This window comes from Stegostoma tigrinum, chromosome 29 (assembly GCF_030684315.1).
Source record: "Stegostoma tigrinum isolate sSteTig4 chromosome 29, sSteTig4.hap1, whole genome shotgun sequence".
NCBI lineage: Eukaryota > Metazoa > Chordata > Chondrichthyes > Orectolobiformes > Stegostomatidae > Stegostoma > Stegostoma tigrinum.
In genome coordinates this window covers 45,327,577-45,355,354 of record NC_081382.1, presented here as the reverse complement: position 1 = coordinate 45,355,354, position 27,778 = coordinate 45,327,577, and the positions used below count along the sequence as shown (strand labels likewise).

Here is a 27,778-nt window from a genome sequence, read left to right as displayed (position 1 = left end):
TCAGTCCACAGTGAGACAATGTGCTATTTCTTCCGACAACTCCACCCATGCCTTTATATCACTTAATTCCCCTCTCCCACCCCACAGACAGAAACACATGCACCACAGCTCTTATCCTGTTGTGATTGCCATAAAGAATGTTCTCATAACCAAGCCCCCTTGCTCAGTCAGTTGCAGGTTTGGTATAAACATGTTGATTCAATCTCTAAAATGGGCAATTTTTGCCTTTTCGCACTGCCATCCAAAAATAAGACTAGGTTTTCATTATTAAACAAAACTCATTTCTGAAAACGTGTAACAAGATTGGTTAACATGTAAACTAGGATCTACAATAAGAATGATCTTCTCTGTTCATCCCAACACAAATAGACGCACAGCACAAAGGTCAAAGACTTTCCAGAGATTTTCCTTTAAAAGAAAGGTGAAAGAAAACACCTGTTGGCCAGTATCTGAAAACCAAAAGAGAATTTGACAATTTCTTAGAATCATTCACATTTCTCGTTGACAAAATCAAATTGCTAATTTATGCAGACTGATGGAAAATCTTGCAGCTAGTTTTGTTTTTACCAAATCCTTTTGGCTTCAAGTCTTTGAAAATGTCACAGTTCAGCTTCTCTTGGTTTACAAAGTAATCAAAATACTGAGAGGTTTAAACTTGATAAAACCCCCTAGTCTTCCTCCAGAGAAATTGGGGCAACTTTTACTGCAAACTTTGGAGTCTTTCATCCGACTGACTTTCCTGGGTTTTTAAAATAGATCAGAAAGGTTTGCTCGGCAGCCATCAGCACAGGGGCAGTATAGTATCTTCCAAAACTCCGATTCCTGCAACGAAGGGCAATAAAAGCCTTACGTGGTTGTTTTTCCAAAGTTACTTGGTGTCTTTAATCAGCAAGTAGATTGTAGCCCATTGTAATGAGTTCCCTTCTCCCTTGGTAAAATCCTGTTGAATTCCTGAAGGTATCCAAACGGTTTGGTATTTTCTAGTCTTTCACATACTCCATGAATTGTAGAGATGTTCCAATGCCACCTCACCCCATCCAGCATCAAGCCATGAAGGCCACCTGCCTGATGGCAGCCCCATTCTCACTGGGCTCCATACCCTACTTCCCCTCTCCTCTTGAATCACTTTGCTTGTGGTTTATTCCAGTAGGTGGGTGACACTGAGCCTGTGAGATATTGATATAACTTTGTTGGTTTGAAGTGTTGAAATGGGCCCCTTAACAGGACAGCACTGTTGTAACAGCGACTCTGTGCTCAGGTCACTGAGTGTGACCTTTCTAGTTCATCTGTCACATTATAGGCGGATAGGGTAAAATAGTTGTCGTATCATTGGGTTAGTAATCTCAAGGTCCGAGCTAATGCTGGTATGGGTACGATGACAGTCTGATCATGGAAATATCGTATATTGCTGTGAAAACCCACCAGCTTCACTAAAGTCCTTTTGGGACACAATATGCTGTCCTTTCCTTACCTGGTCTGGCCTACGTATGCCTCCAGGTGCACAGCAATGGGGCTGACTCTTAACTGCCCTCTGTAATGGCCCAGCAAGCCACCCGCTTAAGAGCGGTTAGGACTGGGTAACAAATCCTTCCCCAACCAACTGTATTTGCCTCCCATGAAATAAACTTTTTCACGTCCTCTGGTAGTGTTAGATCTACTGTGCTAAAGACTTGTTGGGATGAGGAAATGTTTGTGAGCTGGGCCAAGGAAGGGGACCAAAGCTGCTTTGGTCTGGAGCCGGAACAGCTGTGATCTGACTTTGCTTGGATAACTCCAGACTTCCATTTACTGACAGAAAAATTTCTCTTTTCCAGCACATTGAAACTTTGGGACTACAGTAAAGGAAAGGTATGTGTAGCAAGGCTAATGGTTTATATTTCCCCTGCTTTCCCGTTCATGAATTCACTGACGTGGGGATAGTTAAAGGAATGCAGTGATAGCAGGGACTGATGTCACCAGGGAATACTAACAATTCTTTTACAGTTGAATGAGAGCCCAGAAGGTTGTGCTGTGCTGCGCTGCCTGGTGCCAGGTGTGGTTAACAATAGTACAGACAGGGTCAAGTAGGAGATTCTACCTACTGTTAGCAAACAGGGTTAGGGAAAATCCCAAAGCCTTTTATCCGTACATAAGGAGCAAGAGGGTAACTAGGGAAAGGGTTGGCCCACTCCAGGACAAAGGAGGGAAGTTACGCGAGGAGTCAGAGAAGATGAGTGAGATTCTTAATGAGTACTTAACTTCCATATTCACTGAGGAGAGGGACATGACTGATGTTGAGGTTAGGGATAGATGTTGAGTACTCTAGCTCAAGTTGGCATGGGGGAGGGGGCACGCGCTGATGTGTTGGGTATTCTAAAAGTCCCCAGGTCCGGTGAGATCTGTCCGAGGTTACTGAGGGAACTGAGAGGGGAAATAGCTGGAGCCTTAATGCACATCTTTGCAGCATCCTTCAGCACGGGTGAGGCCCTGGAGGACTGGAGAATTGCTAATGTTGTCCCCTAATTTAAGAAGGGTAGCAAGGATCATCCGGGTAATTATAGACCGGTGAGGCTGATGTCAGTGTTGGGGAAGCTGCAGGAGAAGATACTGAGGGATAGGATCTATTTACGTTTGGAAGAAAATGGGCTTATCAGTGATAGGTACAATGGTCACTTCCTCAAAGTTGATAGATGAGGGAAGGGCTGTAGATGTCATTTACATGTAAGGTTCCCCATGGTAGACTGATGGAGAAAATGAAGTTGCATGAGGTCCAAGGTGTACAAGCCAGATGGATAGAGAACTGCCTAGGCAAAAGGAGTTAGAGTTGTAGTGGAAGGGAGTTTCTCAAAATGGAGAACTGTGACCAGTGGTGTTCCATAGGGATCCATGTTGGGACCACTGTTGTCTGTGATATACATAAACGATCCGGAGGAAGGTATAGATGGTCTGATTAGCAAGTTTGCAGCTGACACTAAGATTGGTGGAGTAGCAGATAGTGAAGGGGACTGTCGGAGAATGCAACAGAATACAGATAGATTGGAGAGCTGGCGGAGAAATAGCAGATGCAGTTCAATCCAGGCAAATGCGAGGTGATGCATTTTGGACCATCACATTCAAGAGTGAAGTATACGGTAAATGGAAAAGCCCTGGGGAAAATTGATGCACAGAGAGATCTGGGAGTTCAGGTCCATTGTACCCTGAAGGTGGCAACGCAGGTCGATAGTGGTCAAGAAAGCATGGTACGCTTTCCTTCATCGGATGGGGTTTTGAGTACAAGAGTTGGCAGATCATGTTGCAACTGTAAAGGACTTTGGGTTGACCACATTTGGAATACTGCGTACAGTTCTGGTCGCCACATTATCTAAAGGATATGGATGCTTTGGAGAGGGTGTAGCGGAGGTTCACCAGGATGTTGCTTGGTATGGAGGGTGCTAGCTATGAAGAGAGGTTGAGTACTTTAGGATTATTTACTTTAGAAAGACGGAAGTTGAGGGGGGACCTGATTGAGGTCTACAAAATCATGAGAGGCATAGACGGAGTGGATAGCAAAAAGCTTTTTCCCCAGAGTGGGGGACTTGATTACTAGGGGTCACGATTGCAAGGTGAGAGGGGAACAGTTTAAGGGAGGTTTGCGTGGAAAGTTCTTTACTCGGAGGGTGGTGGGTGCCTGGAACGTGTTGCCAGCAGAGGTGGTAGAGGCGGGCATGATAGAATCCTTTAAGATGTATCTAGACAGATACACAAATGGGCAGGGAGCAGAGGGATACAGATGCTTGGAAAATAGGCAACAGGTTTAGATAGAGAATCTGGATCGGCGCAGGTTTGGAGGGCTGAAGGACCTGTTCCTGTGCTCTAATGTTCTTTGTTCTTTGTACTTTGTACATGGGTAACTAGGGCCTAAATTGAAAAGCAGAACCTCAGTGTTGATCATGCCTTGTTGGTACCTGAATCACCAGCAAATTGGAGTAGGGTAACTAAAGTAGAGAAATGAATGTGTGGCTCACAGTCTGTTGTGGGAGAATTGGATTTTGATTCCAGGGGCACCGGCACGAGCACTGGGGAAAGTAGGGGCTGTACCATTGAAATCAGCGTCACTTGAACTGTCAGATGCAGGTCCTGGGGAAGGTGTCAAAGAAACTAATTTGAAATAGTTTCCCAGCAGTGATGAATTCAGCTCTATCCTCCCTATAGGCCAATCTCTTCAGCTTATTCAGCACCGTCTGACCTTGACTCTGAGACCCACATGTGGTCTGTGCTGCTCAGTACCTGAACCCAATAGTTTAAATGGAAAACGAGACAGGAGATTCGAGTCGCCATTTAACTGTGAGATTTATGACCTTGAATCTGCCATGTGAAAGGGCAGTAGAATCAAATTTGTCAAACTTCTAAAGGGAATCGGATAAATTGTTGAAAAGGAAAAACGTGCAGGAGTATGATGCAAGTTAGGGGAACAGGGTTGGGTGAATTTTATTGAATTTCAAAGAGTTGGCACAGGGATGATGGGTTAAATGACTGCCTCCCGTGATATTTTTGGCAATTAGACCAGAGGGAGAATCCAACTCTTTTTTTACAAAGTGCATGGTGAAAAATCAGAATTTCTGAATCCTGTATATTCTATAGATTTTGACCTCAGTATCAAATGAGTGTACAGTGCCTGCGAGTTTCTTTTTGTTATGCAACCTCTGAGTTGAGACATTCACCATCAAAGAAGTAACATTACCCCATTCCACTTTGCGAATTTATATTTGAACCTTTGATATCCTCCACCTTTAATGGCCCAAAGAGCTAAGTTCCCCTCTAATTTTCTTCCTGCGCATTGAACCCCCAAGGCTCACGTGCAGCAGCAGCTTCCATATGCGAAAGTCACTGTGTCAACATGCCAGTTGGCATGGGACCTCTGAGCAGCTCCAGAATGCCCTTTACAGGGAATGTTGCAATAGGGCAGTTCCTAAAGTCCCTGTGTGTCACTGGTCGCTTTAACTGATGATCGCTGATGGAATGCCAGCTGGGAAGAGTTGCTGACACTTAATGTATGTGTTTCAGTGTTTAAAGACCTACACAGGACACAAGAATGAGAAGTACTGCATATTCGCCAACTTCTCAGTTACTGGTGGCAAGGTAAGTCCAACAGTTTGCCTTGTATTCTGGGATGTGGTTACCCAGTTTATGTTACAGACTATGGTGTAATTAGATTCTTGCTCTTGGAGTTGTTGGCTGACTGCTGGGGTCTGTGGCCTTGGCCATTCGCTCTCCAAGTCATCATTCTGTATTAGCTTTGCCAAGTTCCTGAACTGCGAAGAGTGTTCCTCTTGGCCAATCCCTGGTGTTGTCAGTTAGGGTTGTTGGACGACAATAAAGGGGCAGGTTCCCTGTTTAGAATTGGAGACTGGCGCTATGGTCCTAACATGGCTATAAATCAAGGATGGAAACCGTCTGCTTCCTGTAAGAGCTCTGAGACACAACTTCTGTTAGTAAGCTGTGATCAGAGTGAGATGTTTTAGGTTACATGTCAATCTGTGTAAACTTACGTACAGTTAACACTGAACAGTTCTGGTCTCCGTAGTTCAAAATGGAAGGAGATTTGTAAAGGTGATCTTACAACTGGGTACCTGAGCAGGGAGGACCAATTTGGCTGGAGTTGCTTAAAGTCATGGAAGAGCTTGGTCAGGTAGCTGTAGAGAAAATGTTTATGTATATAGTGAAGACCAGAACTGAAGAACCATAAAACACAAATCCATTCAGGAACTGTAGAGATACTCCTTTATCCAGAAAGTGGGGAGAATGTGGAACTGTCCCCAGAGAAAGCAGTTGAAGGAAATGGTGTGGATACATTAAAGGGGAAGCAGCTCCATTAAGGAATAAGAAATGAAAGAATGTTTCTTAGGTGGGGTGAAGTGTGAAGCCTGACCATCAGCATAGACCTGTTGGGTGGAATGGCCTGTTTCTGTTCTGTGAATTGTGTAATTTTTTCACGAATAATTGAGATTTTTTTTTTGAAGTGGATTGTCTCGGGATCTGAGGACAACTTTGTGGACATATGGAACCTCCAGACGAAGGAGATAGTGCAAAAACTACAGGGACACACAGGTGAGTCTGGTCCCTTGTCTGAAAACCACATTCACGGGGTTGGAGTACTCGGGTTACAACATAGAAATGTAGCATTACAGGTTTTGAGAAGATTTGTAGCTCAGGCTGAGTTTCTGGATGTGAGTTTGCTCGCTGAGTTGGAAGGTTAGTTTTCAGATGTTTTGTCACTTTTTGTTTTATTTGAAAAAATATACTTTATTCATAGAATGTACAAAAAAAAATTTATACACCTACCCAGCCATGCAAGCCGCTCCGGGTTACCCAGGGGGTACGTACACCCAACTAAAGGCAAAAACAAAACAAAGAAAAAACAAAGCAAAGAAAACACCCCGGCAGTTGTCACCCCGCACAGTAGCCGTTGGCCCCCTGACCAGTTGGGGAAGGCGCCAGCTGGGCCCAGTTACCAGACAGGACCCTTTTTTCTATTCTGGATGAGGGGTTTCATACCGTGGTCTTTCCCCACCGCGCCTTGGCGGCGGCTGCCCCAAGCTTTAGCGCGTCCCTCAGCATGTAGTCCTGGACCTTGGAGTATGCCAGTCTGCAACACTCGGTCGGGGTCATTTCTTTCAGCTGACAGACTAGCAAGTTGCAGGCAGACCAAAGAGCATCTTTCACCGCATTGATGGTCCTCCAGGCACAGTTGATGTTGGTCTCGGTGTGCATCCCGGGAAACAGCCCATAGAGCACGGAGTCCTGCGTCACGGAGCTGCTCGGGACGAACCTCAACAAATACCACTGCATCCCCCTCCAGACCTCCTGCGCATAGGCACACTCCAGAAGGAGGTGACAGACAGTCTCATCCCCCCCCGCAGCCGCCTTGAGGGCAGCGTGCAGTGGTGCAGAGATCCCGGGCATGCATAAAGGATCTCACAGAGCCCCTCTCACCGCCAGCCAAGCAATGTCCTTGTGCTTGTTGAAAGTTCTGGCAATGAGGCATTCTGCCAAACAACTTTGGCAGTCTGCGTGGGGAACCACACGACGGGATCCACCCTCTCCTATTCCCGGAGGGTCTCGAGGATACTACGTGCTGACCACTGCCTCACGGCCTTGTGGTCAAAGGTGTTTCCTTTCAAAAATTTCTCCACAAAGGACAGGTGGTACGGAACGGTCCAACTACTCGGAGCGTTCCGTGGCAACGAGGCCAGGCCCATCCTTCGCTACACCGGGGACAGGTAGAACCTCAGTAAGTAGTGACACTTGGTGTTTGCGCACTGAGGATCTACGCACAGCTTGATGCAGCCGCACACAAAGGTAGCGGTCAGGGCGAGGGTGGCGTTCGGTACGTCCTTTCCCCCTATCCCAGGTCTTTGTACGTGGTGTCCCTGCGGACCCGGTCCATCCTCGACCCCCAAATGAAGTGGAAGATGGCCCGGGTGACTGCAGCGGCGCAGGTCCAGGGAATAGGCCAGGCCTGCGCCACATACAACAGTACCAAAAGCCCTCACACCTGACAACCAGGTTCTTACCCGCGATGGAGAGGGACCGGAGCGTCCACCTGCCCAGCTTCTGCTTCAGTTTGGTGATACGCTCCTCCCAAGTCTTAGTGCACGGTCCAGCTCCACCAAACCAAACACCCAGCACCTTCAGGTAGTCTGTCCTGATGGTGAAGGGGACGAAGGAGCGGTCGTCCCAGTTCTCGAAGAACATGACCTCGCTCTTACCCCTATTGAGTTTGGCACCCGAGGCCAGTTCAAACTGGCCGCAGATGTCCAATAGTCTACTCACCGACCGACTATCGGTGCAGAAGACGGCGACATCGTCCATGTACAGAGAGGTCTTGACCTGAAGGTCTCCACTGCCTGGGATAGTCACGCCCTTCAGGCTCACTTCCTTCCTGGTGGAGGCGGCGAAGGGCTCCACACGGCACACGAACAAGGCAGGAGAGAGCGGGTAGCCCTGCCTGACTCCAGATCTGACGGGAAAACTGTCTGATTCCCACCCGTTGATCGAGACTGCACTAACGATGTTGGTATAGAGCAGCCAGATCCAATTGCGGATGCCCTCCCCGAACCCCAATTTGGAGAGCACGTCCCTGATGTAAGCATGAGAGACCCTGTCGAAGGCCTTCTCCTGGTCCAGGCTGACGAGGCAGGTGTTCACCCGCCTGTCCTGTACGTAGGCAATCGTATCCCTGATGACCGCGAGGCTGTCAGCGATCTTCCTGCCCGGCACAGCACAGGTTTGGTCAGGGTGAATCACTGACTCCAGGACAGACCTGACCTGGTTGGCTATGACCTTGGCCAGGATTTTGTAGTCCACGTTCAATAGTGAAATGGGACGCCAATTCTTAATTTCTTCCCTCTTCCCCCTTCCTCTTGTAAATGAGGGTGATGATGCCCTTCCTCATGGACTTGCACATTTCCCCTGCCCGAAGCGCACTATCGTACACCTCCACCAAGTCCTGGCCGACCAGGTCCCACAGAGCAGAATACAGCTCAACCGGTAAGCCATCGCTCCCGGGAGTCTTATTCCTCTCAAAGGACTTGAGGGCTCTGGTCAGCTCGTCCAGGGATTTCGGCTGGTCCAGCCACTCCCTCATGCCGTCATCTAAGACCTCCGTAATAGATGACAGGAACGACTCGGAGGCCGTGCTGTCTGGTGACTTCGCGTCGTACAGTCCGGCATAGAAGGATCTGCTGATCCTCAAAATGTCGGGCTGAGATGACGTCACCGAGCCATCGTCCTCCTTCAGCCAGCTAAGCACAGAGCTCTGTTTGTGCACATTCTGAAAGAAGAAACGCGAGCACGTCTTGTCCTGCTCCACGGAGCGGACCCTGGACCGGAAGATTATCCTGGAGGCCTCCGCGGCGAAGAGCAAGGCTTGCTGGCCCCTCACCTCACAGAGGTCCTCCGTGACATCGACCCTCATCGACTGCAGATGGAGCAGGTTCTGCATCCTCTTCTGGAATCGCGACAGCTTTCCCTGCCTCTCTCACCTTCGGAACATCCTTGAGGACAAAGAACCTCTCGATGTTCTCCTTCACTGTCTCCCACCAGTCGCCCGGAGACTCAAAGAGGGGTTTCACGGTTCTCCAACCGGCATACTCCCTCTTAAGCTCCTCGACGTTCTCTGGGGTCAACAGAGTTGTGTTGAGCTTCCACATCCCCTTGCCGGCCTGCTGGTCGTCCTGTAAGTGAGAGTTGGCCAGCAGGAGGCAGTGGTCAGAGAGGAACACCGGCTCGACGCCAGTGGACCTGACCGAGAGCGCCCGTGACACAAACAGGAAGTCTATCCTTGAGCGGATAGACCCGTCTGGCCGTGACCAGGTGTATCTCCGCTGCGCTCCATCTGCAGGGGTGCTGAAGACGTCGAGTAGCTTGGCGTCCTTCACCGTGCCCATCAGGAATCTGGACGTGACGTCCGGTTGACTCCCCCCACCCACTGTCCCCACGCCGGATCTTCCATCTGCATCGATGATGCAGTTGAAGTCTCCACCTAGGATGACCAGCCTGGACGTAGCCAGCAGGGGTGGAAGCCGCTGCAGGACGGCCAACCGTTCACTCCGTACCCCTGGGGCATACATATTGATCAGCCTCGAGCGTTCCTGTTAGTGACATCAGCCACTAGGAGGCGCCCCCCCCCCCACCACCACCTGAACTTGAGATGGTGAAGTTGCACCCCCGCAGCAGAATAGCCGAGGAGCGACGGTCGTTAGCCACCGATCAGATCGAAGGCCCACAGGTCCAGGCGCCGGACCATTTCCCGTACCTGCCGAGGTGCGGTATCCCGCACTCCTGCAGAAATAGGAGGTCTGCCTTGACAGTGGTCAGGTAGGCCAACGTGGACACACATCTTGCGGTGGACTTGACGCTGCACACGTTAACGCTCGCAACTCATACCCCCATTGTGGGCAGTGACCGCAGTACCCTCCCCGAGTCCAAGGTCCAGCCCCTCCATCCGTCCCTTCATGCCCATTGCCCGGGCGAACTGCTGGACGCTGTCCGGGCTCAGGAATCCGTCCGGGCTCAGGAATCCATCCGTGCTGCCTTCCGGGTGGCATCCCCCCGTCGGGAGTACGGAGGCAGGAGAGTCCGGCTCTGGGTCGGGTTGGGGGCACGTTGTTTCCTGCTTCCTGCCTGCAGGTTCCAGGGGGCCCTCCAGGGCCCCAGCGGCATGAGGCTGGTTGTCGGAGGGAACCTCAGGACACCTCCCGTCCCCTGGAACCGGGGTGCTGCTTTCCTTCTCAGTGGAAGTCTTCAGCTTCTGCTTTGGGCGGTCCTCCTCTGAATCCCCCTTGTCAGAGGAGCTCTTATAGCCCCCCCTGTAGCTGCCTCTTCCTGCCTGATGGCTGCGGAGCTGAGGCCCTCTGGCATGCCGTCCTCCTCGCCTTCCGGACTGTCGTCCACTCCCCTGGGTCACCTGCGGCCGCCTCCGTCGACTCCGGGTTGTTTGGGAGGGGGGGGGGGGGGGAGCAGAGCCTGCAGGGGCGCTTTGCTGGCCTCGGGTCCATCCTGCGGGGCTGGTCCCTCCTGCACGACCTGGCCCTCCTACACACTAGGGGGGTCCTTGCAGGGGCCTGGTGCCTTCCTCCCCTCCAAGGGGGGCTTGCCCCTCATTGCCCCTGCCAGCAACCTGGGCGTAGGTGGTCCCCCGCCGCGGGCATGCCCTGTAGATGTGGCCCGCTTCCCCACAAAGGTTGCAGCTTTTTTCCTTTGGGCAATCCTTTGCAAGGTGTCCATCCTCCCTGCAGATGGTGACTTTGCAGTCGGCCGCCACGTGACCTGACCTCCCACAGGCATGGCAGACTTTGGGTTGCCCTGCGTAGGTCAGGTAACCCTTGCTCCCGCCGATCGCGAAGCTGGACGGTGGGTGTATGATGTTCCCGTCCGCGCCCGTCCTCAGCATCACCCTGACCTGCCTCTTGTCCAGATCCCGAAGGGGTCCATTATGTTGGTTAGGTCCCCTTCCACCTTCACGTGCCTTCCAAGGAAGGTCAGGACATCAGCTGCTGGCACATGCGGGTTGTACACGTGTACAGTGACCATACGGCTCCTCTGCGCTGGCATCACAAACAGCGGGACGGCGGTCAGTACAGAGAGGGGGCCCTCACCTCCTTTTTCCTTGAAAACCTCCAGGAAGCGTTCGCAAAGCTTGGCACTCCTGAAGGTTACATCGTAAAAACCTCCTCCGGGGAAATCCTGCAGGCAGTAAATGTCCGCAGCAGTGAACCCACAACAGTCCAACAGGACCCTCTTCACGAAGAAGGTGCGGTCCACAGGTGCACCTTCATCCACCTTCTTTACGGAAACACGGATGGTGTTCCGGACCCCCTGACCTGGGGCACAAGCACTCACTGCAGCCATCGTTGCAGGTTGGCTGCTCCCCTGAACCAGCGTTAGGCCGAAGCCAGCATTAAGATCCACCGGTTGCAAGGGTGCACAGCCAACCCGACGTCTTCCTTCCACCTCCAACACAGTCGTGCTCTCCTCTTCTCGGTCCACAAAAGAGTGGGTCTTTATTTTGTTCCGGATGTAAGCTGGTTCACTGAGCTGGAAGGTTCATTCCCAGACAATCCATCACCATTCTAGATAACATCATCAGTGAGCCTCCGGTGAAGCGCTGGTGTTATGTCCTGCTTTCTATTTATCTGTTTAGGTATCCTTGGGTTGGTGATGTCATTTCCTGTTCTTTTTCTCAGGGGATGGTAGATTCGCTCCAAATCAATGTGTTTGTTGATGGAGTTCCAGTTGGAATGCCATACTTCTAGGAATTCTCGTGCGTGTCTCTGTTTGGCTTGTCCTAGGATGGATGTGTTGTCCCAATCAAAGTGGTGCCCTTCCTCATCTGTATGTAAGGATACTAGTGATAGTGGGTCATGTCGTTTTGTGGCTAGTTGATGTTCATGTATCCTGGTGGCTAGCTTCCTGCCTGTTTGTCCGATGTAGTGTTTGTCATAGTTCTTGCAGGGTATTTTGTAGATGACGTTCGTTTTGCTTGTTGTCGTCATCTATGAACTGTGACAAACACTACATTTAAGTGTAGGCATTCTATGATTAATAGCAGAACATTTGGAAAGTCATAATCCGGTCAAGTAGAGTCTGCATAGCTTCACGAAAGGAAAATAGTGTCTGACTAATTTATTAGAGGTTTCAAAGGAAGTGACAACCAAAGTGGATAGAGAGGAACCTGGTGGATGCTGTGTTTGGGCTTCCAGAAGGCATTGGACAAGGTACCTCTCAAAAGCCTAAATTGTAACACAAGAGCCCATGGTGTTGGAGGTAGTTTATTGGCATGGATAGAGAATTGGTTCACGGACAGGACACAGCGAGTGGAAATGAGGGGTTCTTTTTTCAAGTCGGCAACCTGTAACCAGTGCTGAGCCCACAACTTTGCAATATATATTGGTGACTTGGAAGAAGGAAGTGAAGGTAATCGTTGCATTTGCAGATGAAACTAAAATCGGGCAAAGGCAGTTTTTGAGAAGAGTTGTAGCTGGGGTTGTGGATGAGGTTGTAGACGTGCTCGCCGAGCCTGTGTGTTTGGTTGCTGATGTTTTGTCACCCTGCTAGGTAACATGGTCAGTGCACCTTTGGTGAAGCGTTAGTGTTCTGTCTCTCTTGTTATTTCTATGTCCCAGTTTGCTGGGGTGGTTGGCATTACTTTGGGTTCTGTTTCTCAGTGGTTTGTGTATCTGGTCCAGTTCAATGTGTTTCATGGAGCTTCAGTTGGACCGCTAGGCCTCCAGAAATTCCCTGACACATCTCTGTTTGGTTTGTGTTATTGTGGATGTGTTGTCCCAGTCAAATTTGTGTCCTCCTTTGTCCGTGTATATTTACAGCAGTGAAAATTGGTCATGTCTCTTGGTGGCTAGTTGATGTTGGTGTATCCTTATTGTTGTTTTTCTTCCAGTTTGGCCTGTGTAATGTTTCTCAGTCCCTGCATGGTATTTTGTATATTTCAGTAGTTTCATTGGTCATGGGTATGGGATCCTTCACATTTGTCAGTAGCGTTCTCGGGTGGTTGTTGGTTTGTAGTCTGACCTGATACCTAGGGTTCTGAGTAGTCTTGTGGTCATCTCTAGTGTGCCTCTGATGTACGGTAGGTTGAATAGTGTGTCTGACCGTGTTGTTATCTATCATGGAGGAAATGGCAGATTATGCTTTTTGGGTATCCATTCCTTTTTAAAAACTCCATATAAGCGCTCCTGTTCTGCTTTGTGCAGTTGCTGCAGTGTGTTGAGGCTTGTGTCTGCACCTCCGTTTATGGGTGTTGGCTTAGTTGCTGGTGTGATAAAGTAGGACCGGGGATGTACTCTTGAAATAAGAAAGCACCAGTTCAAGACTGAGATGAGGAGGAAATTCTTCTCTCATGTTGAGTGTTTATGGATCCTTGTCACAAAAGTGTGGGGGCAGAGGTCTTTTGTATATTTAGGGCTGAAATCGATTCTTCTTCAGTTGGGGAATCAAGGCTTATGGGAGGGGGCCAAGAGGTTGGACGAGAGAAGTGTCAAATCAGCTGTGATCCAGTTGGGTGGCAGAGCAGGCTTAAGAACAGGAGCAGGCTGCTCATCTCCTTATTTCTTGTAGTGACTCTTCTTCTCATGACCATGTTGATGCTACCTGGTTACCTTGAAGTTTTCTCGCTGTTCTGCTATAATTTTAGTAATAGTTTCTAACAGTTTCCTTGCGACTGATGTTAAACAAACTGACCTATAGTTTTCTGTTTCTGTCTCCCTCCTCTTTTGAATAAAGTAGTTATATTTTCTTTACAATTTAATGGGACTGTCTCAGAATCAAGGGAGCTTTTGAAAATTAAAACTAATGCATCAGCATCTCATTCACAGTTCTTTCCAGACTGTCAGGGTAGGGACTTGAGCCACAGCTGCAACAATTTGGTTCTGGGGGATAGGTCTGGATGGGATGCTCTGAGGATTGATGTGGATTTGTTGGGTCAAAGCGCCTGTTTCCACACTGTAGGGATTCTATAAAAAAATTTACTCAGTACCACTTGGTGATTATGATGTTTCTGAGTTCCTCCCTCCTTACCATTTCCTGATTTTTAACTGCATTTATCCACTTTCATCCCGTAGCATTCGTTACTTAGCGAATATCTATCGATCTAACTTCTTTAATTGCCAGAGGTGTGCAGATTTGGTGGATTAGCCATGCTGAATTGCTCCATACTGTCCAGGAATGTGCAGGTGTGGTGAACTAGCCAATTGACCCCCCAGCCTGAACAGTCTCTTGGGGCAGTGAGCTCCAGATTTCCATTCGCTCTGTCCCTTTGTGTGAAGATATGCTTCCTAATGTCCTGACTCCACTGGTTGGAGCAATCCTGAGCACAAAGATGGCTGTTGTTCTTGGGATCTCCTACATTCAGGCCTGGGACATCTTTGTGGAAGTTCCTCAGGGTAGTGTTCTTGGCCCAGCCATCTTTAGCTGCTTCATCAATGACCTTCCTGCAATTACACTCCACAACTTTATGCAAACAAAACCCAAAAGAACTGCGGATGCTGTAATAAGGAGCAAAAAAAAAGTTGCTGGAAAAGCAGTTCTGAGGAAAGGTCACTGCACCCGAAACGTTAACTGTTTTTTAGAACATAGAATATAGAACAATACAGCACAGAACAGGCCTTTCAGCCCTCCATGTTGCGCCAGCCTGTGAACTAATCTAAGCACCCCCCCCACCCTATCCCATCATTATCCATATGCTTTTTCCTTCACAGATGCTGCCAGACTTGCTGAGCTTTTCCAGCAACTTTTGTTTTTATTACACAAACAGTTTGGTGAATTCTAGTCAGGAAGTTAACATTTCATCAGAATTTTGTGGGACTTTCTGTTCTCTTCCATCCTCTCGTGCTGCCTATCTTGATGCCTTTTAGTTTGTGTTTACAAACCTCTTCTTCCTTTCAAGTCATTGATGATGATATTGAAAATACGAGATCTCAGTACAGGTTCCTTGAGGATATTATTACTGTGGTGTAGGTTTATGCAAAAATTAGATGCTGGAAAGAAAGAGGATCCTGTGGTAGAGGTTTATAAAGAGTGGGTGATAGAATGCAGAAGTGGAGTTTAAGGAGAATGCTATGAAGACTGAGGTTTGAACAGGGGTACAGAACAGGAACGTGCCCTTTGGCCCACGATGTTGCGCTGAGCATGATGCCAAGTTGAAAGATTTCTGACTGGTTTTCTCGACTGAATGCTTCTCAATTCAAAAGCACCTAATCGAATATGAAGGGCATCTGGACATAGGTTTCATTTGAATGCCTGCAGTATTCATGATGCACAAGAGGTTTCTGGCTCTTGTACATTGTCTCCTGTTATCTAAATGAATCTCATGCACGCCCAGCTCCAACTTCCCTCAGTTGCAAGCATATAGTTTTAGTTGGGCCTTGTTACAATGTAGCTTAATTCCTGAGGGCTGGGTTGTCCACTACCAAGGGTTTTAGGTACAGGAAGAGGCCATTTAGCGCTCTCTTGTGGGAAAAAAGTGCTTCTGATGTCAGACTGTATTGGCTTTGCTGGTCTTAGCCTGTCCCATCATCTGGGCAATGTCACCCTTTCAAAGGGGAAGCAGTTGATATGATCAGACCACGGGCCTGGACTGTGCCAGCTGCCTTGTGACCATGGGTGACAGTTTAGTGATGAATTCAGCAGCTGTGACCCTGGATCTTAGCATTATTCTCTATCTGGACTTTGCATGAGGATGTGATATTTGTTGGAGGGGTTCCTATCTGTCTCATCAAATCTCTGCCTGTTCTATTGCAGATGTTGTGATCTCCACAGCCTGTCACCCAACAGAAAACATCATCGCGTCGGCAGCGCTGGAGAACGACAAGACAATCAAACTTTGGAGGAGTGACTGTTAGAGAGCAACAGCACCTCCCCTTGGAAAAACACAACCTGTCCCAGCTTCTCTGACATGGGGACAGGCTTCTCATACTCCTGATGTCTGAGACTCTGTAGATTCTGTCTAAACCAGTGATGAGGGATTACAGACCTAGTGGGAGCATTGGAACAAATCCAATTTTTACTGCAGATTCATAACACTTAGCAAATTATTGTACATTTAAAAAAACACACATGGTGCACACACAGCCCGTACCTACACTCGGATGTGCACACGCTTGTGTAAGCACACACAACTAAAGGTCTTTTCTAGTGACCAAATCACTTGTGGTTTTCCCCCACCTGGTTTCTTGTGAAAACTCATTTTATAAAAAGCAGGTCTAGTTGGTAGAATGTTTTTGTAAACTTAATATTGACAGCTGCAATGTTTAGACAGTTAACCACCTTGTCTTTTAAGTTCTTTTATTTGTGCAACTGCTTGTCCCCTCACCCCTACCCTGTGCTTGTCATGGTCCCAGGTAACTGACCAGCTACTGCCTGGTCCTTGACTCCGGTGACCTTTCATAATTTGCCACAGGTTCTGGTTTGCCACCCTGCTCAGCCTCAGGTCGTGCGTGTGATGTAGCAACATTTGAGCTTGGTAGACATGTCCTCAGTGCTGTTGTGCCCAGATCTCTCCCAGCAAAATTTAGCTCCTGTAGCATCGGTAACAGAACTCATGGCTGTGGCCTCCACGGGAGCAGTTTCAGGAGTCAGTGCTATTGTTGAAGCTCCGGACTTGATCCATCAGTTGCTTCTAAATGAAACTGAGCTTCTGTGCTGAAGGCATGTGGGATAAATGATCACCCACATTGGATCATATTTGTAGACAGTTAGCTGCCTGTGGGTAATGCCGTTCTTAAAGTGCATCAAATCCACCAAAGGTGATACTTCTGATTGTCCCAGCTCTGTCACTTGATTATTAATCCTTATAATATCAGACTCTGGTCACTGTGATTGGTGTCCTTCGAGTTTGCACTGTCACCAAGAGTCATACCCATGATGTGGGCATTCTATTCCGCTCCCCATTTTCAAGTTATGAGAATAACTGCAATATGATCTCCATAGCAACCTCAAACCTGTGCATTCACCCTCTTGTTAGTGCATTGCAAGGGCATGTTGTTCACCTTTTAAACTCACTTCAGGACATTTCAATCCATGCCCACGCCTGGTTCAGGGTCAGAGCAGTTCTTAGTACTGGGTGGACTGGAGAACATAGCAGCACCTAATCCACTCCTTGCTGTGTGGGCAAGTGCAGGGAAGATGCGTCTACAATGAGCGTGGGAAAAGCCGAGCTGACTGAGGCACCTGGCAATGCGTTTATTTCATGGAAAGGTCCGTTTGACATGAGCTGAAGTCACCGAGCACCAGTGCGATGAGGGATTTCCTGTTTAAACTAGCTGAGCGACTGGGGCAGGTTCATTGCAGCTTCTGAAATCGGAGTTCGTGTACAGGAAGACGTGGGGAGACTGAAGGAAATGGGTGCTGAAATGTTTTTGCCCAAATGTTTCCCAGTGATCTCCAGTGCTGACCGCTTTTCCTGGACATGCTTTGAACAGGGCCTTGTGACTGTGTGAAGCCAATATCTTTTAAAAGGTCAGTGTGTTTGCTGCCAGTCTTGTGTAATCTACAGACACAGGAAATCACTTCTTCCATTATCTGTGAATAGTCCAGTAATTGTAATGATCTCTCGTGGGTGTTGAGACTCTCAGCCTGTATGAGGTTTGGATGTAATTTTACCCTCTATTCCCTAATACAAGAGGTTTGATCATAAGAAAAGTGTTTTTTTTATTGTCCGCTGCCATCTTATGACAGGTTTCGACTGACATCAATTTCTGTGAAATACACTGGACATTACTGGAGATTGAAACTGAAGCATCAATATCGATACTGTCTACCCACCCAGTGTGGCTTACTGCATGACACTGGGATAAACACCTAGTGAAGGTGTGCTTACTTTCCCTAACTGATACATGAATAGGCACAGAATAGAGGGAATTGTACTGTGCACAGGCAAAAGGTTTTAGCTTAGAAAGGCATTATTTGTCACACCTGGTGGGCCGAAGGGCCTGTTCCTGTGCTGTGCAGTACTGTTCTGTGTCTTTGTACTAACATCAGAGTTCCACAGATGACATTGCTCACTAGGATATAGTTCCACACACTGACTCTCACTGGGGTAGACTCATAAATCTGTAGAGCATCATATCGGTATGACAGATCGGCACAACATCGAGGGCCGAAGGGCCTGTACTGTGCTGTAATGTTCTAAGCTCTAGCACGGAAACAGACTCCTCAGTCCAACTCATCCATGTCACCAAGTTCCCCAAACGAAACAAATCCTACTTACCTGGGTTATGCCTATATCCCTGTAAACCTTTCCTAATCCGTAAGTGTCCAAATCTCTCTCAAATATTGTAACTGCACCTGCCTTTGCCACTTCCTCTAAATGTTCATTCCATATATAAACCACCATTTGTGTGAAAAAGTTTTCCCTTACGTCTGTGAAATCTTTCTCCTCTACCTTAAAAATATGCCCCCTAGTTTTGAAATCCCCCAAACTAGGGAAAGAGCTTTGTTCTTCACCTTACCTATGCTCCTTGTGATTTTGTAAACCTCTATAGGGTCATCCCTCAAACGCCTACCTTCCATAGAAATATACAGCACAGGAACAAGGCATTGCTCGCAAGTGTAACAGGATACTTTGTTTTGATTTAACTCCAGCAAACTCGACACTGCTTGGCACATGGTAGCCACCTGATTTGTCCCTGTCCACCAAATTGACCATTCAGTTACTCCTCCACTGGCATGCAGTTCCTGAAATACGCTACATTGTGCATTAATGCTGGAAGTGTTATTGTCAGAGCCAGCGTTTCAATCTCACCACAAAATGCCCTAAAGCAGGTGGTCATGAGCTGCCTTCTGGAGCCGCTGCGATCCACGTGTTATAGGTAGATTAGCAATGCCCTTAGGCCAAAATCCTGATGTTTTTTTATCAAAACTAAAAGAATGATGATACATTTCCAAGTCCTAATGGTGAGCGTAACCCTTAAAGGGCTGTTATTCCCAAGTATCTGTTATTCTTGCTGGTGAGGGTTCTGGGTCTACAATGCCTGATTGTGTCTGGTCGTGAAGGTAGTCTCAGTTGATTTCTGGGTCTCTTTCTGTTATTTATTTCTGTAGTTTCTATTTTTAGTTGGAGTCTGATGAAGGAAGTGAGACTGAGTAAAGCCTCAACGTTTCATTTACTGGTTCACACCATCTGTTGCTGCCGTCACTTTGAGAACGCTTTCTGCCAGGGAGGCCGAGTTCCTGACAGTTGTTTGGATTTTGGGAATGACAGGATGCCCAGGCATCTGTCAGGCTGGTGCCTACCCTCTCCATGTTCTCTGCTGCCTTGTGCTCACTTACCTCCTTAACCAACTGGACCGCTATCTGCTGGCCATTGTAATCCAGCCACTAGCCCAGGATATTCAGTTTGGAGAAAAGAGTTGTCTCCCCAGGGTGAGTGATGAGCAGATTGGGGAACGATGCCATAATGCCAGTTCCCAGGACAGGTGAGTACCTTGGGATGACCAAGCTGGTGAGCCCCAGGGATGGGGAGATAAGGAACAGAAGATGGGAAAGGCAGAGTGTTTAGGTATTGGTCTGTGTACACCTTTAATCAGGATTAGAAACCCAGGTCTTGTTGGAACGGAGGTGGAGGTAATGGCATTGAGTTCTGCACTTAATGGAGCTTGAGAAGGCCTTAAGGAGGGAGCTTGGGACTGGAGTTGTCAGGAGATGGAGATAAGGTTTGAACAGCACAGGATGGAGAGACAGTTGTTTAAGTGATAGGGTGGAGCTGCAAGTGAATCAGAAGAGCATTCAGTGTGGATAACACTTCTGGGCCATACAGGCGTATGGAGTGAATGAGTAGCCAGAATAAGGAAGATCCCATTTACTCCAGCAAGATGAATTATGGAAGTGGATGATTTGAATGTGGTTTTTCCACTCAAGCAGGAACTGAAAATATCTAAATGATTTTGAGTCTGGGCTGTTGTTTGTGCCAGTGTGCGTAACTCTGTATTGACTAGGGTTTTATATTCATTCATCAAAAGTGAATGTTGCTGGTTAGACCAGCATTGATTGATTTATTGTCACATGTACTGAAGTACAGTGAAAAGCGTTGTTTTCAAGCGGTACAGGCAGATCATAGTGAGCAAAGGATGTGCAGATCAAAACTATTTAGACAGAGGTACAGGTTACATTGTGCACAGGGTGTGCACAAGGCAAGATCAATGTTAGCAAGATCAGCATTATTTGAGGCCAGAGAGTCCATTCAACAGTATGACAACAGCTGGGAAGAAGCTGTTGCTGAACCTGATCGTGCATGTGTTCAGGCTTCAGTGTCTTCTGCCTGATGGAAGAGGTTGTAGGACGTCTTTACCAGGGTGCGATGGGTCTTTGATGATGTTGGGAGCCTTTCTGCAGCAGTGAGCCATGTAAATGGAGTCCACAGGTGGAAGGGTGGCTTCCATGATGGTCTGGGCTGTGCATACTACATTCTGTAGTTCCTTACGGCCCAGGGCAGAGCAGTTGCCGTACCAGGTCGTGATGCACCTGGATAGTGTGCTTTCAATGGTGCATCTGTGGGTATTGCCAAATTTCCTGAGCCACATGAGGAAGAAGAGGCGTTTGGTTATTGACACTCCAAGGATCTTGATGCTGTCCACCCCCTCAACCTCAGTTCCAGTGATGTAGAAGGGGTTGTGTCTCCTTTCTTTCTGAAGGCGATGATCAGTTCTTTAGTTTTTCTGATGTTGAGAGACAGATTGTTTTCATTGCACCCTGTCACCAAGCCCTGTATCTCCCTCCTGCATTTTGACTTGTCATTGTTGGATATCCGTCCCACTATGGTGGTGTCATCTGAGCTTGTAGATGGCGTCATTTGGAATATGGCAACACATTTGTGGGTGTACAGGGAGTGCAGGAGGAGATTCAGGACACATCCATGGAGGAGGGGGTGCTCTAATGTTGTGTTACCGTGGAGGAGGTGCAGTTACCTATCCTCACTAATTGTGGTTTATGGGTTAGAAAGCTGAAGATCCAGTTTCAGAGGGTGGAGCCAATACCAAGGTTATGCAGTTTTGAGATCAGTCTGAAGGACATAATGTTGACATTGAAGCCGTAGTCAGTGAGCTAGGTGTCGTTGTCATCCGGATGTACCAGGGATGAGTGCAGGACTAGACAAGTGGCTATGGACCTGTTATGTCAGGCAAATTGGAGGGGACTGAGGCAGACTGGGAGACTAGAACTGATCTGGGCCATGACCAGCCTCTCAAAGCGCTTAATGATAATTGAGGTCAGAACTACTGGGCAGTAGTCATTAAGGCACATCATATGTGTTTTCTTAAGCATAGGGATGATGGTGGTCTTCTTGAAGTTGGTGAGAACTTCCATCTTAATTTGTCCTGGAATATATGACGGTGAGTTTTTTTGAACTGCTGCAGTTCTTAGGCTGTAAGGACAGTACAATTCAGGAAGAAATTCCAGGATGGTGTCCAATGTATCCTCTCTTTAATTCCAGTGTGACCTTCCGCATTGAGTGTATAGGATGTTAAAGTGGAACTGGACATCATACAAGGGAAGATGGCTGAGTGTGCGTGAGTTCCCAGTTTAGAGAAGGTTAATTGTGACCCCGTGACACTGAAGGAATGGTGATTTATTTGCAAGTCCGAATGATGAGTGACTTGGATGGGAACTTGAGGGATGACATTCCCATGTATCTGCTGCCCTCTCAGATGGAAATGGTTATGGGTTTGTAGGTTGCAGTCTAATGATCCTTGTTAAGTTCCATCAGTGCATCTTGCAGATAGTACATACTACTGCGACTGAGTGTTGGTGTTGGAGAGGGTGGGTGCTTGTGGATGTGGTATCAGTCAAGCGGGCTGCTTCGTCCTGAATGAAGTCAAGCTTCTTGTGTTGTTGGAACTGCACTCATCCAGGCAAGTGGGGAGTTTCTGTCACACTGCTGACTTGTGCCTTGTAGATGATGGAGGTTTAGGGGAGTCAGGAGGTGAGTTACTCACCACAGTATTCCTAGCCTCTGACCTGCTCTTGTTGTGACTGTGGTGAGTCCAGTTGAGTTTCTGCTCACTGGTAACCCCCAAGATATTGACAATGGGGAAGTTGATGATGGGTTAAGCTTACGGTTAGGGTTAGAGTGTGAATTAAATTGTCTCTTACACTGCACAAGCCAAAATCATTTCTAGTGTGTGTTACCTTCCACTTGTCAGCCCAAGTCTGGATGTTGTCCAGATCTTGTTGCATTTAAACGTAGACTACTTCAGAATCTGAGAACTTGAAAATGGTGCTGAACATTGTGCCGTTATTGATGAACACCCCCATTTCTGACCAAATGGTGGAGGGAAGGTCATTGAAGCAGCTGAAGATGGTTGGGCCGAGGGAACTTGTCGAGATGTCCTGGAGCTGAGATGACTGATTCCCATGAACCACAACCGGTGCAGTTCTAGTTCCCACACCACAAGAAGGATGTGATTGCACTGTAAAGAATGCAGAAGTGATTCCCCAGGCTGATGCCTGCGATGGAGAAGTTTAGCCAGGGTGGATAAAGCACTGACTGTTGTTTTGTTTGGAGCAGAGAAGGTTGGGGGTGGGGGCTGGATTGAGGTGTATATGACTCTGAGGAGCATGGGCAGGGTGGATAGAAAGTAGCTGTTCCCCTTAAAGAGTCAAGAGCACCGTGACATAAAATCCTGCCTATCATTTTGAAATTTAGCAAGAATAATGAGGGATTTATTCTCACCCAGAGGGTGGTAGGGGCATGGAGTACACTGCCTGAGAGGATGGTTGAGGCGGGATACCTCAGGACCTTTAAAATGCACTTGGATGAGCACTTGACATGGCATAACATTCAAGACTGTGGGGTCAAATGTTGGAAAGTACAATTAGTGCAGGTAGGTCAGCACAGACATGATAGGCTGAAGGGCCTGTTCTATACTGTGTAACTAACTCCAGTGCAAATTCCTGAGATTCGGGGAATGGCTCCATAAATTGGAAAGCAGCAACATATAACTTTGTCATTCCAGAAATGAAAGTGAAGAAACTGGGAACTTGAGGTTAGTTTATTTGACATCAGAGCAATAAATGTTAGCACCTGCTAAGGATGTGGTAATGAGGTACAGAAAAGTCAGTGTGATTAGGTAGAATGGATATGACTTTCTGGAGAGATCTCTGGACAAAGGTAATGCGGACTGCTTTCAACAGTTGAAGGTTAATCACCGTCTCTTACAGTGACCTGTCAGCCCATCATTCCTGTACTGGCTCTTTGAAGCTATTATCCAATTAGACCCACTCCACTGCTATTTACCCTCAATCCTCTAAACTCTTCCCTTTCATGTATTTACTCAACTTCTTTCAAAGCAGCGCATTCCCCGTCGTAACAAGTCGCTGTGATAAATAAAATATAAAATATTGAAAATGACATGCCTGGATTATTTAATAAGTTATGTGATTTTCTGGTCTTTATCCTCCTCATGCCTGTCTGCGCATGCTCCCCTTGGGGCAGCTAGCTCCTTGCATCCCAACTCTTTGGAAATTCCAGGCAGATTTAGAGATAACAAAGTGTGGGGCTGGATGAACACAGCAGACCAAGCAGCATCTTAGGAGCACAAAAGCTGACGTTTCGGGCCTAGACCCTTTGTCAGAGAGGGGGATGGGGAGAGGGTTCTGGAATAAATAGGGAGGGAGGGGGAGTTGGACTGAAGATGGATAGAGGAGAACATAGGGCAGAGGATACAGGAGATACAATTACCACCTTGCAGATGACACTAAAAGTGCAGGTGTAGTGGGCAGCAAAGCAAGTTACCTCCGAATACAATGGGCCCTTGATCAGATGGGCTGAAGAATGGCAGAGAGTGTTTAACCTAAATAAATGTGAGGTGCTGCATTTTGGAAAGGCGAGTCAGGGCAGGACTAATGGTAGGGCCCTGAGGAGTGATGCTGAACAAAGACACCTTGGAGTGCAGGTTCAGAGTTCCTTGAAAGTGGAGTCACAGGTAGATAAGGTAGAGAAGGTGGTGTTTGGTATGCTTGCCCTTGTTGGTCAGTGCATTGAGTACAGGAGCTGGGAGGGTCGTGCTGTGGCTGTGCAGGACATTGGTTCGGCCACTTTTGGAATACTGTGTACAGCTGTGAGTGGCTGGTTTATTAGTACACAGACATTTCATTACCGCGCTGGGTAACGTCATCAGTGCAGGCTGTGATGAAGTGTCGTGTTTTCCTGCCTGGTTTTTAAACTCTGGGGTCTGTTGGAGTTGATTACCACATTTCTGGTTTTTCTTTGTGGTGGTGTGTGTGTAGGGTCTAATTGTGTGTGTTTGTCAGTGGAGAGTCAAGTGTCTACTCAAGAACTTCAAATACTGCAGTTCTGGCCACCCTCCTATAGGAAGGATATCCTTAAAATTGAGAGGATTCAGGAAAGATTCACAGATATGTTGCCAGAGTTGGGGGCGTTGGAGCTACAGGGAGAGGCTGAATCGGCTGGGGATGCTTTCCCTGGAGTGTCGGAGGCTGAGGGAGGTTTATAAAATCATGAGGGGCATAGATAGGGTGAATATTCAAGGTCTTTTTCCCACGGGGTGGGGGAGTCCAAAACTCGGATAGGTTTAAGGTGAGAGGGGAAAGATCTAAAAGTGACCTAAGGGGCAACTTGCTCACACAGAGGGTGGTGAGTGTGTGGGATGAGTTGCCAGAGGACGTGGTGGAGGCTGGCACAGTTACAGCATTTAAAAGGCACCTGGATGGAGATGTGAATAGGACGGCTTTAGAGTGATAACAAGGTGCAGAGCTGGATGAACACAGCAGGCCAAGCAGCATCTTAGGTGCACAAAAGCTGATGTTTCGGGCCTAGGCCCTTCATCAGAAATGGGGGAGGGGAAAAGGGTTCTGAAATAAATTGGGGGGGGTGGAGGCGGATCAAAGACGGATAGAGGAGGAGATAGATGGAGAGGAGACAGTCTGGAGGGAGGAGGGTAACTTCTTTGGGTTAGGCATCCTGAGAAGAGCTTCGCCGTGAGGATAAAATTGTATCAGAGATAATGGGAACTGCAGATACTGGAGAGTCCGAGATAACAAAGTACAGAGCTAGATGCTGCTTGGCCTGCTGTGTTCATCCAGCTTCACACCTTGTTATCTCGGATTCTCCAGCATCTGCAGTTCCTACTATCTCCGATGCAGGGGTTAGAGGGATATGAGCCAAATGCTGGCAAATAGGACTAGATTTATGTAGGATACCTGATCAGCATGGACAAGCTGGATTGAAGGGTCTGTTTCCCTGAAGTATATCTCTGTGACTCTATGACTCCTACTTCACTGCTATCTGAGGTAGAGAGGTACAAAAGTTTCCAATCTTCCAAGAAGATACAAAATGATCAATTCAGTAAAAAATGGGTGGCCCCTAATTTTAAGTCTGTGTGTTCCTGGTTCTAGACTGACCCACAAGAGGGAGCATCCTTCCCTGACAACCTTGTCAAGACCTTTCAGGATCTGATACACTTCAATCCAATCACCCCTCACTTTTCTAAACCTCAGTGAGAACAAGCCCTGTCTATCCAACTTTTCCCATCAGATGACCCACTTATTCCATGTGTCAGTCCAGTAAATCTCCTGTGAACCTTCTCCAACCCATTTTCATCCTTCCTTAAAAAAGTGATTGAAAATGCGCACAGTGGTTCCCAGTGAATGCCCTGTCTAACTCTAGCGTAGCATTCTTTTCTGTTGATAAGGGATGGCATCACATGAATGTTTTGAATCACTTGCTGTACCTGTGTACTAATATTTTGTGACACATGCACTGGAACGTCTTGAATCCTGTGCCCCTCAGCATTCTGCCGCCATTCTCTGTTCAAGTAAGAATCCCTTCTTCTTATTCTTCCTGTTTTCCCACATTCCACTCTGGCTACCACATCTTTTTTCTCCCTCACATCAAAACAGGAGGGGGTTGCTCTGGGAGTCCTCAACACTGACTCCAGACTCACTGAAGTCTCATGGTTTCAGGTTAAACATGGGCAAGGAAACCGCCCGCTGATTAACGCAGACCGCCCTCCCTCAGCTGATCAATCATTGCTGCTCTAAGTAGAACAAATACTTGAAAAATCAGCGAAACTAAGAACAGGACGAGGCCATTCAGACCTTTGAGCCTGTTCTGCCATTCAATGTGATCATGGCTGATCATCCAACTCAATAGCCTGTTCCCGCTGTACCCTCCCAACATCCTTTGATCCCTTTAGCCCCAAGAGCTATATCCAACTCCAGCTTGAAACCACACGCTATTTCAGCCTTAATTGGAGCAGATAGGTCAGTCCAGAGAGGATGGACAGGTCTGGTGGGGGGGTTGGGGTGGGGTGAGATGGGATGGGGTGAGGTTAGTAGGAAGGAAATGGAGGTGGGAGGAGGGGATAGGTGAGAGGAAGAACAGGTTAGGGAGACAGGGACGAGCTGGGCTGGTTTTGCGATCCAGTGAGGGGAGGGGTGATTTTGAAGCTGGTGAAGTCCACATTGATACCATTGGGCTGCAGAGTTCCCAAGCGGAATATGAGTTGCTGTTCATGCAACCTTCGGGTGGCATCATTGTGGCACTGCAGGAGGCCCATGATGGACATGTCATCTAAAGAATGGGAGGGGGAGTGGAAATGGTTTGCGACTGGGAGGTGCAGTTGTTTATTGCGAACAGAGCGGAGGTGTTCTGCAAAGCGGTCCCCAAGCCTCCGCTTGGTTTCCCCAATGTAGAGGAAGCCACACCAGGTACAGTGGATGCAGTATACCACATTGGCAGATGTGCAGGTGAACCTCTGCTTAATGTGGAAAGTCATCTTGGGGCCTGGGATAGGGGTGAGAGAGGAGGTGTGGGGGCAAGTGTAGCATTTCCTGCGGTTGCAGGGGAAGGTGCCAGGTGTGGTGGGGTTGGAGGGCAGTGTGGAGCGAACACGGGAGTCACGGAGAGAGTGGTCTCTCCAGAAAGCAGACAGGGGTGGAGATGGAAAAATGTCTTGTGTGTTGGGGTCGGATTGTAGATGGCACAACCAGCCCAGCTCTTCCCCTCCACCCACTGCATCCCAAAACCAGTCCAACCTGTCTCTGCCTCCCTAACCTGTTCTTCCTCTCACCCATCCCTTCCTCCCACCCCAAGCCGCACCTCCATCTCCTACCTACTAACCTCATCCCACCTCCTTGACCTGTCCATCTTCCCTGGACTGACCTATCCCCTCCCTACCTCCCCACCTATACTCTCCTCTCCACCTATCTTCTTTTCTCTCCATCTTCGGTCCTCCCCCTCTCTCCCTATTTATTCCAGTTCCCTCTCCCCATCCCCCTCTCTGATGAAGGGTCTAGGCCCAAAACGTCAGCTTTTGTGCTCCTGAGATGCTGCTTGGCCTGCTGTGTTCATCCAGCCTCACATTTTATTATCTTGGATTCTCCAGCATCTGCAGTTCCCATTATCAACAGAGAACAGTACATGCCTTTTGGCCCACGATGCTTTGCTGTCGTACTATCCTACTCTAAGGCCAAACTACTCTGCCTGCCCTAAGTTGTACTATCGTCCATTGTACTATCGTCCATCTGCCTATCCAAGAGTTGCTTGAATGTCCGTAATGTATTTGACTCTACTATCACTGCTGGCAGCGCACTCCATGTACCCACCACTCTGTAAAGTACCTACCTCTGACATCTCCCCGTACCTTCCTCCAATCACCTTAAAATTACATCGCCTCAAACTAGTCACTCCCACATCATCTTGTACACCTCTATCAAGTCACCTCTCATCCTTTTTCACTCCCATGAGGTAAGCTTCCCTCAACTTTTCCTCGTAAGGCCTACTTCCAAT

At 48.0% G+C, this 27,778-nt stretch overlaps 2 protein-coding genes across 3 annotated transcripts in view; both read left to right on the top strand.

The window, feature by feature from the left end:
* Positions 1-17,673, top strand: part of wdr5 (WD repeat domain 5) — a 114,029-nt gene extending 96,356 nt beyond the window's left edge. For both annotated transcript variants that reach the window (XM_048559001.2, XM_048559000.2), the window contains exons 11-14: positions 1,815-1,848; positions 5,023-5,097; positions 5,979-6,066; positions 15,775-17,673. In XM_048559001.2, the coding sequence (XP_048414958.1) occupies positions 1,815-1,848; positions 5,023-5,097; positions 5,979-6,066; positions 15,775-15,875 (298 nt within the window). In that variant the 3' untranslated portion in view covers positions 15,876-17,673. The remainder of the gene's footprint in view (positions 1-1,814; positions 1,849-5,022; positions 5,098-5,978; positions 6,067-15,774) is intronic.
* Positions 17,674-17,787: 114 nt separating this feature from the next.
* LOC125465284 (quinolone resistance transporter-like) overlaps positions 17,788-27,778 on the top strand; it is a 293,668-nt gene continuing 283,677 nt past the window's right edge. Inside the window, exon 1 of the mRNA XM_059638212.1 lies at positions 17,788-19,448. Coding sequence (XP_059494195.1) covers positions 19,228-19,448 — 221 coding nt within the window. The 5' untranslated portion in view covers positions 17,788-19,227. The remainder of the gene's footprint in view (positions 19,449-27,778) is intronic.